Source organism: Ammospiza nelsoni, chromosome 16 (assembly GCF_027579445.1).
Source record: "Ammospiza nelsoni isolate bAmmNel1 chromosome 16, bAmmNel1.pri, whole genome shotgun sequence".
Taxonomy (NCBI): Eukaryota; Metazoa; Chordata; class Aves; order Passeriformes; family Passerellidae; genus Ammospiza; species Ammospiza nelsoni.
The window spans coordinates 4,694,484-4,712,224 of record NC_080648.1 but is presented as its reverse complement, the minus strand read 5'-3'; the positions used below and the strand labels follow the sequence as shown (position 1 = coordinate 4,712,224).

The 17,741-nt window shown below is 39.7% G+C and overlaps 1 protein-coding gene across 1 annotated transcript in view; it reads left to right on the top strand.

Moving 5' to 3' along the window:
• DOCK2 (dedicator of cytokinesis 2) overlaps positions 1-17,741 on the top strand; it is a 160,284-nt gene that overhangs the window by 100,403 nt on the left and 42,140 nt on the right. Inside the window, exons 29-30 of the mRNA XM_059483513.1 lie at positions 32-126; positions 14,383-14,461. Of these exons, the coding sequence (XP_059339496.1) occupies positions 32-126; positions 14,383-14,461 (174 nt within the window). The remainder of the gene's footprint in view (positions 1-31; positions 127-14,382; positions 14,462-17,741) is intronic.

The following is a 17,741-nucleotide window of genomic DNA, read 5'->3' as shown; positions in this document are numbered from 1 at the left end:
GCCCCTGCCTGACTGCACTTTGTTGTTCCAGGACTTCTTGATGGAAACATTCATAATGTTCAAAGATCTCATTGGGAAGAACGTGTACCCCTCGGACTGGATGGCCATGAGCATGGTGCAGAACAGGTAAGGAGGGAGGGGCACAGAGCTCCTGCTCTCTGTGCTGCTGGACACTGACTCCCTTCACACCCTACAAAACATTTTCAGTGCAGTCTAGGATTACTTTATCATTCCGGTCTGAGAAATGCCAAGGTCATCTGAAACAATCCATTAAATAGTTTGTTGCCTGTGCTTTAAGTCCACTTAAAATTGAAAGGGAAAATTGCCTGTCCACTTAAAATGCAAAGGGAAAATTGCCTGTACACTTAAAATGGAAAGGGAAAATTACTTACTTTTTTATCTATTTGGATGTTACCTTTACTGCTGAACTTATTCTGGCTTCTTGTTTTCAAAGAAACACTTTGAGTTTAGATGCTGGATTGTGTTATGAAGTGAATACAGTTTTTAAGCAAGACTTCTGTTGGCAGTCACCTGTACTATCTTTATTTTAGTTTTGTAGAGATGGTGGTAACACTGAGTTTTCTAGAAGTTGCAGAGGGACAGGTCTAAGAGTTGAGTGTCAAAATTGTAAAGGTTTGAATGAACTTAGACCACAGATGCTGTTCACTGAATGTCACAGTTACACAATTCTTTCACCTATATAGGAAGAGAGTACTGAGGATACTCAATAAAGTTGATCATCTCCTGTGAGTGCTCAGTCTTGAGGAAAAGATTTGTCAAAAAAATTTACAGTTTTGTGATATCATATTTTGATATTGGTTACATTTAATCTAGGATTTGAATGGAATTATGTTAAATGAAAACTTGATTGGGGCTTTTTTTGCATTCTGTGATTCAAAAGTGAAGATTATGTTCCAGATGGTTCTAGTCAGGTGTCCAAAACTCTCTTTGTCACTCGTGGGCATTAATGACCATGCAGAGGGATCCCTGACCCCTCGTCTGAGGTAAGCAAGTACAGATGTGCTGGTGGATGTGTAAATTCAGGTAATATTTTGTACATTATATCCTGTATAATAAACAGGCTATAAACAGGAGTTGTTTTAGTTTATTTTTGTCTGAGCCAGTCTTTGGCCTCTCAGGTAAACTCTAACTCCGTGGACATTCTTATGTGGTTGCTGCTGTGATTGCAATTAGTTTTGATGTAGCAAGAGTTGCTCTAAAAGAAGCCAGTTTAGTACTAAACTGCCTAAAATCCTCTGGCCCACGTCAGCACATCAAACATTTAATATGTAAAACTGGTTTTCTTATCTAGAAAATGCTGTTGACATCTGCATTATCCACAAGTATAAGATTATTTTATTCTGTGAGGGTGGGAAGTGTCTGTCCTTGGTCAAAGAATGTCTTTGGGGCTTGGGGCTTCACCTGGTGGTATCTGCATTGTGTCAGGTCTTGACAGGAAAAATTGCTTTGAGGGACTGTATTTGTGTTCATGTGCCTCCTAATTACTCTGAACTCTATGGACAAGTAGTTCCAGGCAGGCTTTGTTGCTCTAAGCTTTATCCTGTGTGAAGAAATAAGTCAGCATTAAAAAAATACTGTTTAGAAGCTATTTAATAGTTCTCTTGTAAACATATTGCTTACTTAAAATGGCTTGGCACTGTTTATACTCCTTGATTGTGTTGCTGTTCTCTGGAACGCATAAGGAAATGAGTTATTGATCTTACTTTATGTCTTAATTTTATGTTATATCAACAACTGAGAGGGGGATTTTTATCAGTCTTTATAGAATTTTGGTTTTGTTTTTTTCTTTTTTTGGGTTTTGAGGTGGTTTTTATGAGGGAATGGATGTTCTACAAAATAAATTGAAGACTAATGTAGTTTTCTAGATTTGTCTTGTTAACATTGTTTACCACAAACCAGAGGAGTAGCTGAGAGAGAGTCACAGGGGATCAGGTTTAGGTCTCCTGTAATAACACCAAGAGAAGGAAAGACAATTAAAATGCCAACAAACCAAACACAAAAATACCAACAGAGTGCAAGCTTTGCATTCTCTATTGCTCTGTTAAGAACAGGAGGCTCCATGCAGCCTTTTTTACTCCCTGAGGAGATGTTTTAGCCTCAAGTCTCCCATTTCTGCACTTGCAAAGAGCCTGGTGAGGGCTGTGGGGCACATCTGTGGTGTCACCTGGGCAGTGACAGGTGCAGCTGGTGGCACTTGTGCCCTCAGGGAGTGCAGCACAGCCTGGCAGCTCCCCTGCATGATCCTGTGTGTTTTGTGGCTTGCAAGGAAAGTGGGAATTGGAGGAGTTTTGCTGTAGGAGGGACTGCAGCACAGAGATGTGAAATCTGTACATTTACAGAGAGCAGAGCAGAGGGAAGAGCATCACCAGCACTGCAGGTCTGATCCTCTTTGCTGATATCTGGATATGCTGATATCCAATTCCTACAATCTGGAAGTAAAAACAGGCAGTGCCTGAATGATATCAGGGAGATTTCAGCTAAAAGTTTGGTGTCTTGCATAGATGGGGGTGCACAATGAGAGAATGGCTTCTTACAGGGTCCAAAGGAGGGGAGAATGAGCACATTCTCATCCATGGGAAATTCTGGTGGGGGAGTTGAAAGAATTGGAGTAGAAACTCAACTGACTAAACTTGCTGATAGAGCTTTGTCTGTGTCAGGATGGAATGATTTAACTCAAATTACTTTAAATCACTCTGATAAACAAAGTGCTCTTTGCTTCCCAAGCATGCTCAGCCCAAAGCACTTCTGAGGGAGGCAGAGGCTGTGTGTGACAGGCAGTATTCAATAAGCAACAGAGAATGCAAAGGGGGGAAAGAAATAATGAAATAATTGAATACCTTTTCTTTTTCCTGTTTTCCCCCCTTCCACTAAGAGCAAGATGGAAAGAACTCTTTTTTTATGGCATGCTAGGTAGGGCAGAACACTTTGGGAAACAGTAACATCATCATTGAGGTCATGAGGATATAATATCTGAGTTGTTTTTGTGATCCTCCATGGTGGATTTAATTAACTTTTGTTCTAATTAAAGTTGCTTACTGTGTTCTTCTTATTAGTTATTACTGCTTGTATGTGCACTTTATTCCACTCATGACACTTAGATATTGGCTATTAACTTATTAAAAGCAGTAATTCCTAAGTACATGGCATTTGTGGGGAAATGCTTGGCTGGTTTAGGCAATACCATATAGTCTGTTTATCTTCCAGCTGTTCATAATTTTAATTTAGAGAGATATAATTTCTCCCAGGAAATTCATGTACATTATTGTCAACATGAAGTGCATGGGGAGTGAGATTCGCTGAGTAAAAGGAACAGTGAGCAGGGTTAGCAACTACAGGGAAAGTGTTCACATCCCTTCCCTTGTCCTCTGGGCTTTGAAATTGTAATTCCTCACAGGGAGTCTGAAAGAATTTGATCTTATCATAATTAGTGCCTAGGATCAGTTTGGTTGGTGTCAGGTCTGCAGTGGCTTAGTGAGCACTTTGATTGTTTGCATGTCCATTTGGGTTGATTTTTGAGCCTTGCCCACATTATTTTAAGGTACTTAAAAATAAATGGGAACAGGGTTTCACCAGCATATTTCAAGGTCAGATCCTACTCTCTGAAAAAAGTCCTGCAAGATAACATTGAAGAGCATTTTCTAACACCAGTAGTTTGGCTTTTTCTAAAATATGTTTTCATTACCTGTGTATCTGAGTGTTTTCAGACATCTGTCAGAGTCAAGTCTTCCCCAGTGCTTTTTAAGTCTAACCTGAAAGGTTTAGCACTGCAGGTATTTGGCAAAAGAGCTGGAATTGTTGTCAATTTTCTTTCATTATACATACTAAAAATAGCTGCTTTCTTGCTGATGAACTGCTTTGGAACAGCCTCCAGACGTGGCTCTCATGGAGCCCACCCTCGGAGCTCTGTTATTAATTCAGGCAAAGCTCCCTGTGCCTCCACATCAGTGTCACCTGCAGCCCCAGGCACTGAGCATCCTCAGCCTGCCAGGGCTGGGCTCTCTCAGGTATCTGCTCCTGGCCAGGCAGCAAAGGGAGGCAGAAGAAATTCCTCCTTGGTGCCCAGAGAGTGACTGCTGGGACTTCTGCTCAAGAGAGGACAGTAGGGATTCCAGGCCTGGGTTTTGTTGGTTTTTGGTTTTTTTGTCTTTTTCTATTCATATATGATCAGAGAATGGCTCTGTGGCTCCTGAAAAACTTGTTTTCCACTTATGTGTGCATGGTCCTAGACACAACCTTGGAATAAGTGTTCAAGGCCAGGTTGGGCAGGGCTTGGAGCAGCCTGCCCCAAGGAAAGGTGGCCCTGCCATGGCATGGGGTGGAATGAAATGAGCTTTAACACCCCTCCAACCCAAACCAGTCTGGGATTCAGTGAACTCAAGCTGAAAGGGAGAAAAAATCTCAAATTAATTAAAATATTTGAGCTGCTTCTCAGCCTTCCATTTATCTGTTGGTGGGAATAAAACTTATATATTTAAAAAACAAACAAACAAACAACTCATATCAACCCCCAAATTAATAGTTTAGGTTAGTTTTACCCTGGAAGCTGACTCATTTATGTATCTAAGGTTGGATGACAGTGTTATGGTTTATTTTGTGCAAATAAGGCAGAATTTAGAAGGCAGATCTGCTGCATACAAGTAAGTCTTTTCTTTGATCTTGTTTTCCTCTGCAACTTTTGACTGATTTAAACATTTTCTTATAGAAATGCTGTTGTTTTTATAAGGGCTTGAATTTTCAGGGGAGCAGAATACATTTATACACAGGCTTATGGCATATTGCAGAACTTTGTAATTTCAATGTATGAAAACATATTTTAAGCAACAAGTATAAATGTCTAACAAAAATATTCTTTTATGCACAGTTACAGAAAAGGGTAAACAACATGTGCAAAGGCTATTATAACATGTGCAAACAAATGTCACTGTTTAGTCATTGATTTAATTGTGTACAGTCATAGGATGTGTCCTTGGACAGTTTGGCTTTGTTATGAGACTAAAAATGTCCTTGTTGAAATGCAGTTTACCTGTTAATATAAAGATCCTTTCAGAGGGAATTTTTTTTGTTGTTGTCTCCCATGCTGAGGTATTTGGTACATAATGCCTCAGTGTTCTCAAATTTGTATCTCCTAAGTCTATTTGTCATGGTTTGATGCTGGCACAATGCCAGTGCCCCCATGAAAATATATTCTCCCTAGTGATTGCTGTGAGATGGGATCAGAAATAGAGTAAAGCAGGCTCCAATTTAGGAATAAAGGAAAGAACTTTATTAACTTACAATATGAAAAAAAGAACACCTAGAACTCAGAATGAAAATCTTCCAGAAACACTCCTCCTCCCCCCAGTTTCCACCACCACATGAAATAGAACCTTAGATTCTCAATCCAGTCACCACCCCTCAGATAATTGACTCTTAGTCCATCACCAACCTTCAGATGATCAATTCTCAGTTCATCAAGGGGAGAGGAGTCCCTCTTGTGCCATAGGCTTCCCCAGGAAACACAGCTGAGACCTGTTGTGCTTCCCTGTCATACGTGGCACCACCCAGAGTACATCTGCCATCGTGACATCTTCCTTCCGTGCCAGTGCTCTCACCACTGCACATGGACCAGGGCTGGTCTTCTGGGGTTCCCCTTTTAAGGATGCTTTGCCCAGTTCCAAAAACGTTTCTCACTTTTAAGACACCTGCCCACCGCAAATTCACCCCCTGGGGCCAAGGGTTCTCGAGAACAGAGATTTTTGTCAAACCATGACACCATTAAATCCAGCTTCTTCTGTTTCCTTACTGTCTTTCTCAGTCTCTACAAAAGTCAATGTCTGTAATCAGGGAAATGGCATTAAACAGTCCTGGGGCAGCGGGTGAGAGCAGAGGCAGCAGTTTTGCTTTCCCTGTGGGCTGTGCTTTGCTCCCATGGAGAATTCCCCTTCCTGCTGGGGCTGATCCCCCTATGCTCTGCCGGCAGCTCCCAGCCTGGCACAGAGTCACTGCCACCTGCCTGTGCCAATGTCACCCTGCCTTGCCATCACCTGCATGCTCCTAGCACAAAGATGCTCATTCTGCACCAGCTCTGTGTGTTGCTGGTTGTTCTCTGTGTCCTGGAATTATCTGCTTACCAGGAATGAAACACTTCATTACGTGCTGGCTGCAGCAGATCCTCTGCTCAGCAAGGGAGGCAGCTGCCCATGGTGGTCATGGAACAGAGTGGGTGCCTGGTGGGTTTAAATGCAGTCATTTATTTAATCTTTTATCTGAATGCAGAGAGAAAACGTGCAGGGAGATATCCCATTCCCACTCCCACTGCAGTGTCTCATCTTTCCTGATATCAGCTGCTGGGATGCTCACACTCCCAGACTAAGAGCTCTCTGAGCTAAAAGAAAAGTCCTCAGTGAAGAGAATAACTCAAAACAAAGCAAAAAACCCAAAAGCCAACCAAACAAAAAAACCCCCTATCTATCTATTATCTATCTATCTATCTATCTATCTATCTATCTATCTATCTATCTATCTATCTATCTATCTCTCTATCTCTCTATATTACATAATAATAATTCTATAATATAAAATATATATTGTAATGATAATATATAATATATCTGTTATATATATATTTATTTATTTATATGTATCTTGGTAATTTGATGTTCTCAGGAAGTCAGTGAAATAAACTGTTACTTTCCTAGATACAGCTTCCACTTGCAGATAGAAACCCCTAAGGTTCTTTGCTATGTGGTATATATCCTGCTATAAAATGTTTTCAAGTATTTTAATTTTACTAAAACATCTGGGGATTAAGACAACGAGGAGTATTTTGCCCTCTGTAGAATATATGTGCAAATGAGTAAAAGACATTGAAGAGATTACCCACACAAACTGTTCTTTGTCACTGCAGAAAAGACTAAAAATTCAATACTCATAATTTTCATTAGTTGTAAGTGCAACTGAGCAATCCTTCTGTATTCCCCATTCTGAGTAACTTTGACCAGAATTCATCTAATTAGAAATTTTCAGGAAATAAAATCTATGCAATTTCCTTGTATTTAACATTATTTTGAAGAGTTAATTTTCATATTTTTTTTACCAGAAGCATCACAAAATAACCCTGCTGGTGTATTATGTATTTGCTGCATAATCATCTCTTTTAAAATTCCTAGTCTGCTGCTTCAATGCAATGAAAATCAGTGGAAGAACTGAGAAATAATTCTGCAATATCAACTCAAACTTCTTTCAAAAGTGAAGGCTGTGGGAGTTAATTACTGTGTGACATCCTGACACAACCATGTTAAGACATTGCATTTCATCTTTAAGAACAGGGTTTCAGCTTTGTGTCTGATTCCCATTCTTGATTAGCACTAAAGACAGCATGCGATTGTTAATTTTTTCATTAATTCAGAATATTTCTACTATGCAAAAACTTGTCTGGAGTGCACAGAAAAGCAGAGGAGACCAGAAGTGAGAAGGAAGTCACAATATAAGCAAAATTAGTGAAAGTAATGAAATACTGAAAGCTCTCAAGCTGATTTACTTAAAGCCTATTCTGGCAGCTCCTTGTAGACCTCATTTTCAAGCCATGAAGTTCCTTAAAGCATTCAAAACATCCCATTTCCAGGAGTTTGGCATAAAATGTGCACCTAATATGCAGACTTGAAAATCTATTTTGGCTCCTAAACGAGAGCTCCCCAATGTTTAAAGCATGTTTTGGGGAGGTGCTGAAGGAAAGGTCACATACAAAGAGCCTGTTGAAGGCCCTCACATGGAAACTTGGCTTTTCTGGCACAAAACCACTGCACATTCCTGCCTTCCTCTGGGAGCTCATTGTGCTGCTGTCAGAGTGACTCTGACACATTACAGCATGCAGTGTTCTGGATGCTTGGCATAGCTGTTTAATGCACATTTTCTAATAATGCTAATAAGGAAAACCATGATTGAGACAAGCCCCGATATTATCATTGAGACAGGAGCAGCTGGGGCACAGCCATTTTGAAGCTGTTGCTTTCTGACCATGTTGTTTAGTTACAGTCTAGGTGTACACTGGAAAAGAATTTAGGAATATGGCAGTTGCTCTAGCATTAGAATTCAATATGAATGATTCAAGAAGTTATTCTTCAGTCTGTAGCGAAGCTGAGTTGACACAAGGGAGAAATATGATGAAATTATTCTTCTTTCTTTGAGCCACTGGCCATATTTTTCCAGTTACCGTGGAAGTGGATTTCTTCCCAAGTGTTGCCATTATTGTGCTCTTCATAATTAGGTTTCATGTAGCCACAAGGTTTTTAAATATTCTTTCCATCCTGCATTACCCTTCATTTCTAAATCAATGATTACTAAGTTATTAGGACATAATTTCTGCTGTTGCTTTGTGGGGATTTTTGTTATTTCACCTGTAGTACCTGTGTGGTTCGGTCTCTCCTGTCACACTGATTGCTTGTCTGGTCTCTCTTCTGTGTATTTGGTACCTTCCAGCTTTATTTTATAGTTGCCATTCACTGTTGCAGTCCTTGACAATGGCCAGCATTGGGGTTTGGGTCTGACCCACACTTTCAATCTCCTCATTCTGTAACGTGCCTTCTTCTGCATGTTCTGTACACAGCAAGGAAGAGAAACGGTGACCGAAGCCCCAGAGAATAATTTGACTTCAGCTGCTTTTCCCTGGTGTTTCCCTTATGTTACAATACCCATCAGGTGTCTTCTGCACAACATTTTAGGAGGATGATAGTAAGAAGTTGATATAAATTATGGATGAGTATTATTTTGCCTTTGCTATTCCCTGCTCCACATCTCACAGAATTGGCATAATGGCCAAACTTTCTATCCAAACTCAGGAAAGTTCTTTAAAAATAATAGTCAGTACATCCTCCAGGGTTTGCAAGAACTTCCCTCGTATTCCTCATCTGTTCAAGTAGAGGATTCACTGATGAAAATCCTGAATGATCAGTTTTGGGGATTAAAAAACACCGAAGTTAGTATAACTCCTTCTGGTTTGGATTTTGGACCAAACTCTCTGAAGGAAAAGCACTTTGGGTTTGTGGAAAGAAGTTCTGAATTTTAAAAACTATCCATGCCTTCACTGGCTTTCAGATGTGACTTAAAAATCCCATAAATGCCATCATTTTAATGATTTCTTCGAATAAGTTTTCACAACACAGGAAATAGGCTCTTTTAAACTTTATTTTTCTGTGTCTGATTATCCAGTAGAAGTTTGCACTTGAGTCATTTTTTGCACCTGTCATTCTATCAGTGCAGTCACAGTGAGGAGCCACAGCAAGCAGGAGCTGGAGCTGATGCTCATAAATTCCTGAGTGAATTCATTCAGCCTTCACCTCAGCATCTGGGTTACTCAGCTCAGAGCTGAGGCAGTGAACTCCCAGATTTTAGAGTCATGTGAACCTGAAAAGACATTGAAGAGCCTCTCACTGCTTTAAAAGAATTCACTTGAAGAGTCTGAGGCAAGGGCTTTTCATTATTTTGGAAATGTTACTGTGCTGGATCTGATTTGTGCACTTTTCCCAAAATGATGTTGTGGACCCAGAAATGTTCTTTATTTCAAACAAGGTGCAGAAAAAGGCCAGGTTTTGCAATGCCACCTGAGAGCAGTCAATGTGAATTTAAGGTTTTGTTTGTTTGGGGTTTTTGGGGGGGGTCTGTCTGTTTGTTTCTTTTATTAAATTCTCTCTTTGTTTTATGTTGCAAAAAGCTGATGTAACAATTCTAACTAGCTTGCTAAAAATAACTTGGAGTTGCAGATCTGAATTTTAGGTTTATTACCTATTTACACTTCAAAAGCAAGGACAACATGCAGACCTATTTTGCTGTTAGACAAAATCATCATCTTCTGAGGAATAGCCTTGAAATCCTATTTTGATTAATATTTTGTTTATGAATACAGAATTCTTTCCTTGGTCCATCTCAACCCCTCTGTTTTCTTTTGAGGGAGAATCAGCTTGAAATCCAATTTTTATCTTAGGGTGACATGAATTTTCAGAATTTTCTACCTTAAATTATTTCTCTGTGTTACTTAAGGTACTGTACTCCCCTGCTTAGAACAGATATCTGTGTGTGTGAAATTGAGTACAGCTGCACAGGTTTCTATTCTTTGTGCTCTCTTTCCAGCCAAAAGTTTTTACAAATATCTCTGACAATACAATAAAGTAAAGCAGAAGCAGCAGGAAATTCAGAGTGAGAGAGGAAACAGGAGCAGTTGAACCATGACAATTTTGTTGCTGTCCTAAGCCAAAACCCTGCATTTTTATTCCCAGATTTAGCCCAGAGACTTTGGACTTTGAAGATCTTCCATAAATCTTCAGGCCCAAGAGTTATATATGAGCTGTACATTAGAAGCATCAATCCTCATAAACTCAGGAAATATCATTGAAGTTATTGTGGGTAAAGGAATTTCAGCAGTTTTAGATCACAAGTATTTAAACTGATGAGAAATTAATTCTGTTGTGACTGTAGAAAATTTATTGTTTCATTAAAATTAATTGAAAATGTGACAGTTCAATTTATGTCTTTAAAACTTAGTGTTTGAAATTATATTTTCTTCTTTTTTTTCATCAAAATCTCACATTATTTTACAAGTACCATTATTTTCATACTTGTGGCTACTTAATTAATGCCCCTTTGTGGTGAAAGTGGAGACTGAGGAAATCATTGAGGCATTGGCAGGAGGCAGGAATAGCATTCAAACCTTCTGCCTAAGTGACTCCCAGTGACAGGAATAGATCCACCCTTTAGGCAAAACACAAATGAATGAAAATATTTGCAACTTGACAGCCTGGAAATATTGCATGCTCCCTGAAAATGTGTCCTTCCTGTCTGTTAGATAAAAATATTTGTGAGAGTGAAAGGGATATTTACAGAAGACAGCTTACATATAATGATTCTGTATAGAAACTTGTAAATATTTTTATTACTTTCCATTATTTCTACTTGACATTAAATACCTCAGTATTTCTTAGGTGTCCTTGAGGGTTTTTTATATGGCTAAAAGTAAAACCTAAAAAAGCTCTTCACAAAAATTTTTGTTATATGTTAAATAATGTAATATGTCCATACTAGGAAATAGATTTCCACTAATAAATTTCCTGTGTGTTTAAGGTAAGATTATTTCTACTCTATCTTGCATGATATATCTGTTTAAAAAGTACTGAAAATGTGGGATTTTTTTTATTGCAAGAGAAATTATTAGCACCAGATTATACCAGAGGCTGCCTAAACTGGATATTTAGGTGATGTGGTTTGTCATGGTGTTGGAGCAGTGTGGAAATGCACAGAATTTGGGAATTATAAAAGCCTCAGAAATGGAAGACACCCCCTACTGCTCCAGCCAAAAACTCTGAGTGAAGGGAAATGCTCTCCCTGAGCAGCTGGAGCTCAAGAACTTGCTTATGTGAGCTGGCAAGAAATAAACTTTGTAAATCCAAGGGTCTAGAGCAATGCAGAAAACTGAACACTGAAAAGGCCTTGACCTAAAATTCCTGTTCAGAAGAAGAATAATGATGATGATGAAACAGAATAACCTGTCTTGATTCTGCCAAGCTGCGTGGGGTTTTATGCTGCCTGAAATAAATCACTCTTCTAGAATCCCCTTATTTGCAGCATCTTAAACTGTTTGTGTCAAGTATCAGGCAGCTTGGAGGAGATAAATGTCCCCTTGTGAGTGGAGCTTTAGGGAAGAATGTGTTTATTTGCTTGTGGGCAGTGTGGGACAGTGTGGCAGTCATATTTTCTGAAAAATGCCTTTGCCCAGGATTTTTCTCCTGGGAAGATGAGAGGCCTCAGAGATAAAGGAAAACAATAATTATCTCATTTGCTTCTCCTGTGTTTTACTGCTTTAGAATGTGTTTGGAGATTGTTTGCCCACAGGTGATTGTTTCATTTCATTCTGCTGTGAATTATTTTGACTCATTGGCCAACCAGGGCCAAGCTGTGTTGGCACTCTGGAAAGAGTCACAAGTTTTCATTATTATCTTGTTAGCCTGCTGTAAGTATCCTTTCTGTATACTTTAGTATAGTTTAGTTTAGTATTCTTTAATATAATATATTATCATAAAATAATAAGTTAGCCTTCTGAGAACATGGAGTCAGATTCATTCCTTCCTCCATCTGGGGGCAACCCAAATCCAATTGGACAGCTCCCCGCAGGAATTCCATTTAGGCGTTGGTCACATAAAGGTGGCAGAGCTTGGGAGGTGGCACTGGGGGCACAGGGCAGCCCTGTGAGCGAGCACAAGGTGTTCAGCAGAGCAAGGGCAGCACTGAGCAAAACTAGATTTGTGGAACTGGAGGAGATTTGATGCCACTTGGCTTGTCACAAACCAGCCCCTTAATTCAGCTGGCAAGATTAGCTGAGCCAGTCTGGAGGATGGGATCAGAGGATACCCTGGACCATGGGGAGGAAGCTCAGCTGAGTGTGTGGGGGTGACACAGCACCACCAGAAATCTGCTCCCTCCCTCTGTCCCAGCTCCTGCAGTGTCGCTCTGGTCACCTTAATAAAAAGGACTTGGCAGGATGTGAGAACATGCATAATTACTGAATTTCCTTGATCCCATCAGCAATACAGGGGACTGCTACACAGATGAAAAGAAATTCTCCTGTAGGTTTTCACAAAGAACATTTTCCTCCTGGAGAACCTCACCCCCAGCAAGGGATCTCACTCCATCCAGTCACTGCTCTAACGAAGCAGGGAGCTCCTGTGGGTGGTTGCTCAGTGGTTAGATGGGATTCCCTGTTGTAAGCTTGCCAAAAGCTGAACTTTTGCTTTACCTCCCTCATTAAGAAACTGAACTTAGACCTTCTGATTTATCTCTTTTTTTGTGATGAGACTAAAACTCCTTTCCCTGTTTCTCCAGTGGCTCATAGAGGGCTGCCAGGGGAGCAGTGTAACAGCAGAGCTTATTTGCTGTGTTCCACCAGCCCCCGGTGACCAATGGCATTTAATGGTGTTCCCTTCAGTTTAGTCTTTGATGTGTCTGATCACTTCTGAGCAGTGTAAAATCCAGGCATTTGCAGCACCCTGTACCAATGAGCTGCAGAGTTAACACAGAACCTGGGTTTGTTTATTTTGAGTGCACACCCTGGTTGTGTTCAGGGCTCTCTGGTGCTTCCCTGTGAACTTTCAGTCTCTCATCTCCACATTACTTTGGGTTTTATGGGTCCTGTCAGCTCCCTCCTGTGTCACACTGTCCCTGGCTGAGGGTCATTTCTGTGTCACAATTATTTACGTGTTTTCTTCTCTCTTCTTTCTTTTTCTATTTGTTTATCCTTTTGAGATGGGACACCAAAAACACCACAGAGAACCCAGCACAAGGACACAGCATTCCTTGGACAGTAACATATGGATATCCTGTGGTTTCTTAATCTTTTGCTGATAATCCTAATTATTGAATTATTGCTTTCTCTGATGTCGCTAATCACTGAGATGGTGAGGATTTCTGGACCTGGCTGTTGTAATATTAGATTTTTTCCTGACTGGGAGTATCTAGTTGACAGCCAATCATTATATTTGAACAATTAGGATTGGTTTTCCCTTGTGTTCACTGTTTTGTTTGCCCTTACAGTGTTTTCCATAGAAATATTTCCACTTATTAGCATTAAAAAAATGCCTATGAAGCAGAGGCAAATGATCACTTTCAGTCAATTTCCAATTTTGAAAACAACTGAATTATTAAAATAAACTTTATAAATATTTAAAGATACAATTGATTTTTGTTTTACAAATGTCCCATGCTGGGAAGTCAGAAATTAGCTTTACAAACATGACTTAATCATATTGCATTAATCAAGATCTTAAATAGGTGCTGCTTTTCAGGCTGGAGGGGTAATGCTCATGTTCTTACTCTTGGAAGGAGTAACTGTACAGTATTTTGAATGCGAATTTTCACTGTTTGGAATGGTTTTATAATCCATCTGGGGAGGAAGGTGGCCAGAGATGTTGTCCTGCCCTCCCTACCTATAAGAACACTGAGAAGTTGGATTTTATATCTGTGAAGTGCAACTCCTAAGCAATGATGTGAGCACAGGAGCTGTTTCAGGTGTCAGACTGAGAGGAGGTGATGCCACCCTTGTGAACCACCTGGGGCTGGCACAAGGTGACACTGGATCTGAAAGGATTGCTCTGTTTTCTCAGGAGTGCAACAGAGGAAACAAAATTCTATTGTCTGACTTTTCCAGCAGAGGTGGAGAAAGCTTTTTGACAATTGTGTAATTTTTTTCATGTGTAACACCATAAATCCTGTGCCACTGTCCAGATTGTCACCTGCTGTGTTCAGTGCCAAATGTGCTGCCACCAGTATCACACACAGTGGGTATGGACTGCCAGAGGTTACATTCATTTATCTCTATCACTGCTTTTTTTGGTTTTTTAGAGTCTTCTTGAGAGCCATCAACAAATTTGCAGAGACAATGAACCAGAAATTTTTGGAGAACATGAATTTTGAAGTCCAAGTAAGTATTTGGGGTTTTTAGCTGAGCCAAAGCAGCATGTGCATGTCTCCAGAGCCCCTCCTGGTGCTGTGCCAGTATCAGTTTCAGACTGATATTTACAGTTTCAGATGGGCTGTGGATTTGGGTGGGGCAGGATTGGACCATTTCCATGTGACATCAGAGCTGGGCATTGATTATTTATGATAAGGCACCCAACCAGGGTATTTTCTTCTGTAACTCTGCTCAGGATAGCAAGCAGAAAACTCTTTTTTTTCTTAGTTAGCCAAGTGAATTCAGCAAGTCAATCTCAGACATAACACACAGAGTCCTTACAGTGTCAGTGCTGTGGATGTGGGACAGAAAGAGCTTAACTTTGCTGATTCCTAGAGTATTTAGCACTTAGAATTTATTTTTGACTTCTAGTCTTCCCTGACAAGTCTATCTTCATCTATTTGTTTGTATTAGTTCTTTCTGCAATCATTATTAATTAGGGTTAGTTGGGTTTTTTCTTTGTTCAATATCATTCTGTGCAACTGAACTGTTTCATTATGCATTTTACCATGTTTGGCTTCCTTTAGATAAAAATGAAAATGTCTGTAGTTTTCACATTCATTAAATTGGTATTAAAATGTAAATACACTTTTAGATTCAGGATTTGTCACTAAGTGCTGCCTGATCATGGTGTGTGAAGTTATTCTGTTTCACCCTTTATGTAAAGTTCAGGGCTTTATATTTCATGGTTCATCTCACAGCTTTCAATCTGTTTTTAATGATTCCACTTGTGCTAAAAACTGTTTGGGAATTGGTCTCTTGGTCCTCAACACAAAACCCTTGGTCCCAAATAGCTGCAGAGGAGCCACAGAGTGATTAAACAGGAAGAGTTGGAAAGACAGCACTGAGAAGAAAGGTGAAAGATTCACACTCAGTTACGGTGGCCCCAAGTAGGAAATGTAGAGCTTTTCCCTGCTTTATTTCATTAAAAATGTTTTACCTTCAAAAGTTGTGATTATACAAATGTATACATGTATGATATTAATTAAGATTTTTGAATCACAATGAAATATATTTCTTCCAACAAACTTAAAATATATTTTTTTAGTGAATAACCCTGTTAGAAACTGTCAGGCCCTTGACATATTTACGATATAATCTGTCCTAGGTTCTGTCAGTTTATTAACAAACAGTTTATAAACTATTGTTTCTGTAGCACTTGATCAATTTTACTGCATAATGTGTCAGTAATTTTTAAAAGCAGATAACAAAGGCCAGAAAGACATCCTCATGTGCGGGGTACCAAAATCACACAGACAATAAAGACTGGATCTGTCAAAGCTTTATTAAGGTGTACATTGCCTTTTTCAAAGTGAAAAGCAGCAGTTTGATCTGGAGCCTTTATTTCAGCTCTTTCCTGTGGCAATTCTGTGCCTCTCAAAGGGTTATCAAACAACCAGGGATGTTGTGGTTCAACACCGCACCTTGCAGTTCAAGGGGATGCATTAATGCTCTTTTACATGACTTGTCAAATATCTGGAGGCTCTGAGTAAGGTAAACAATGTTACAATAAATAAGTGGTGCCCTGTAAAGCATTGTGATACCCTTATAGTCTGCATAAGAGACTTTAAAGTACAAATCAAGGTGTTACCTTCCTTTTCTTTTATGAATAAAAGTCTGCAAACCTTCTAAGAGTTCCCTAAATATACTTATTCAAAAAGTTGCTATTGGACTTTAAAAGGTCTGAATAGTGCAAAGCATATTGTCTAATATCCTTAATTATAAATTTAAATTTGATTTCCCACAGAATATTTTTTGTATTAATATATCTTAGCAGTAAGCAAACCTGAGCAGTGGTTAACTCAAAGTAAATGAAAAACTCCTATACTTTATAAAATAGTTCACCTTACAGTACAGCTACTATGTAGCTGTATTTCTATTTTTATTTACATTCCTATTTGAAAAAATGAGAATGAGACAAAGAAACTTGCTTTCTCTATTTTGATTTGAGAGAAAATTTGGAAGAGTGTAACTTTGATGTTTGTTAAGAGCTGCAGCTTGATAACGTGGGTTGTTCATCCCCATCTCAGGCAGCCCCACCCATCCCAACCCTCAGTGGGTTTTGGGGCAGGTCCCTGAGCCCACTGCAAGAGGAGCAGAGTGGGCTGGGGAGAATGGAGATGCAAATTAGTCAAACTGTTATTTAAAATAAAAATATGCTTTGTTTACACCTTTGTAAACAAGTGCAGTATTTTTACTGTTTGCAGGATGGTGTTCTCAGATCAGATTATTAAGAGCTGGAGCAAAGTCTTAATTAAAAGGAAAATTTGAAAAGCTGTTTAAAGCACAGGGAAACAGATCTGAAGATTTTCACTTGGCTGGATGGTTGCATGGCAATAAGTAGTAGACAACCAAAGCAAATAAAGCAAGTCAGCTGTGAAGCAGTTGAGCATCTAAGAAAGTGTGATTTAAATCTAGAGAGATGCAAAGAGGACATTTTTTGCTACTCTAGTTGAGCTTGTTAAATGGAGGAAAAAAAAAGGTTCCTGGCCTCTTTCTTGTTTGCAAAGTAAATTGCTTTTTTCATTTATTATGTGATTCAGATAGGAGGGAAAGAGGTGTTACCATTCAGGGCCATTTAGGGAAAGGATGTGCTCTGTCTGACCAGGAGTGGGTCCAGTCCTTCAGTTTAGAGCTCAGCATTGCCTTAAAGCCAGAGGTTCAATGCTGAGGCTGTTGGACAGAGAGGAAAATCCCAAACCCCTGCCCAGCACAGCAGTGAAGGGCTGTTATATTTCCTGCCTTAGCACAGTTATCCTTCGGATCCACCCTCCCCTTTTGGCAAGGAGCCCTTCCCCAACCCCAGAGCTCTGACACTGAGGTTGTCATTGCACTGGGCAGGCAGCAAGGGCCACAATGGGCCTTTGGCTTGGGGATCTTTGAGTTTGGAGGTAAAAAAATCAGCTGATAGCTGAGGTTTTGTGCCTGCTGGGTGGGGGGTGGTTCTCCTTGGTTTGTATTCTTTTCTGGGTTTGTACACAGAGTGCATAAGGGCACATCAGTGGCACTCAGTGGTCGTGTCCTACAGCATGCAGCAAAACCTAACACAACAAAACCAGGTCTGCCTGGAGGGCTTCTGTTATGGAATATTTACTGTTGTGCTGATAAAACAAAGCTGTTAGCTCCAGAGGAAATAATTTTACAGGAAAGAATAGAGTGAAATTTCATTAAGTGATTGACCAAAAATAAACCATGAAGTAGGAGTGAAGGAGAGTTCCCAATATTCATGGTGCCTACAGTACAAACAGGG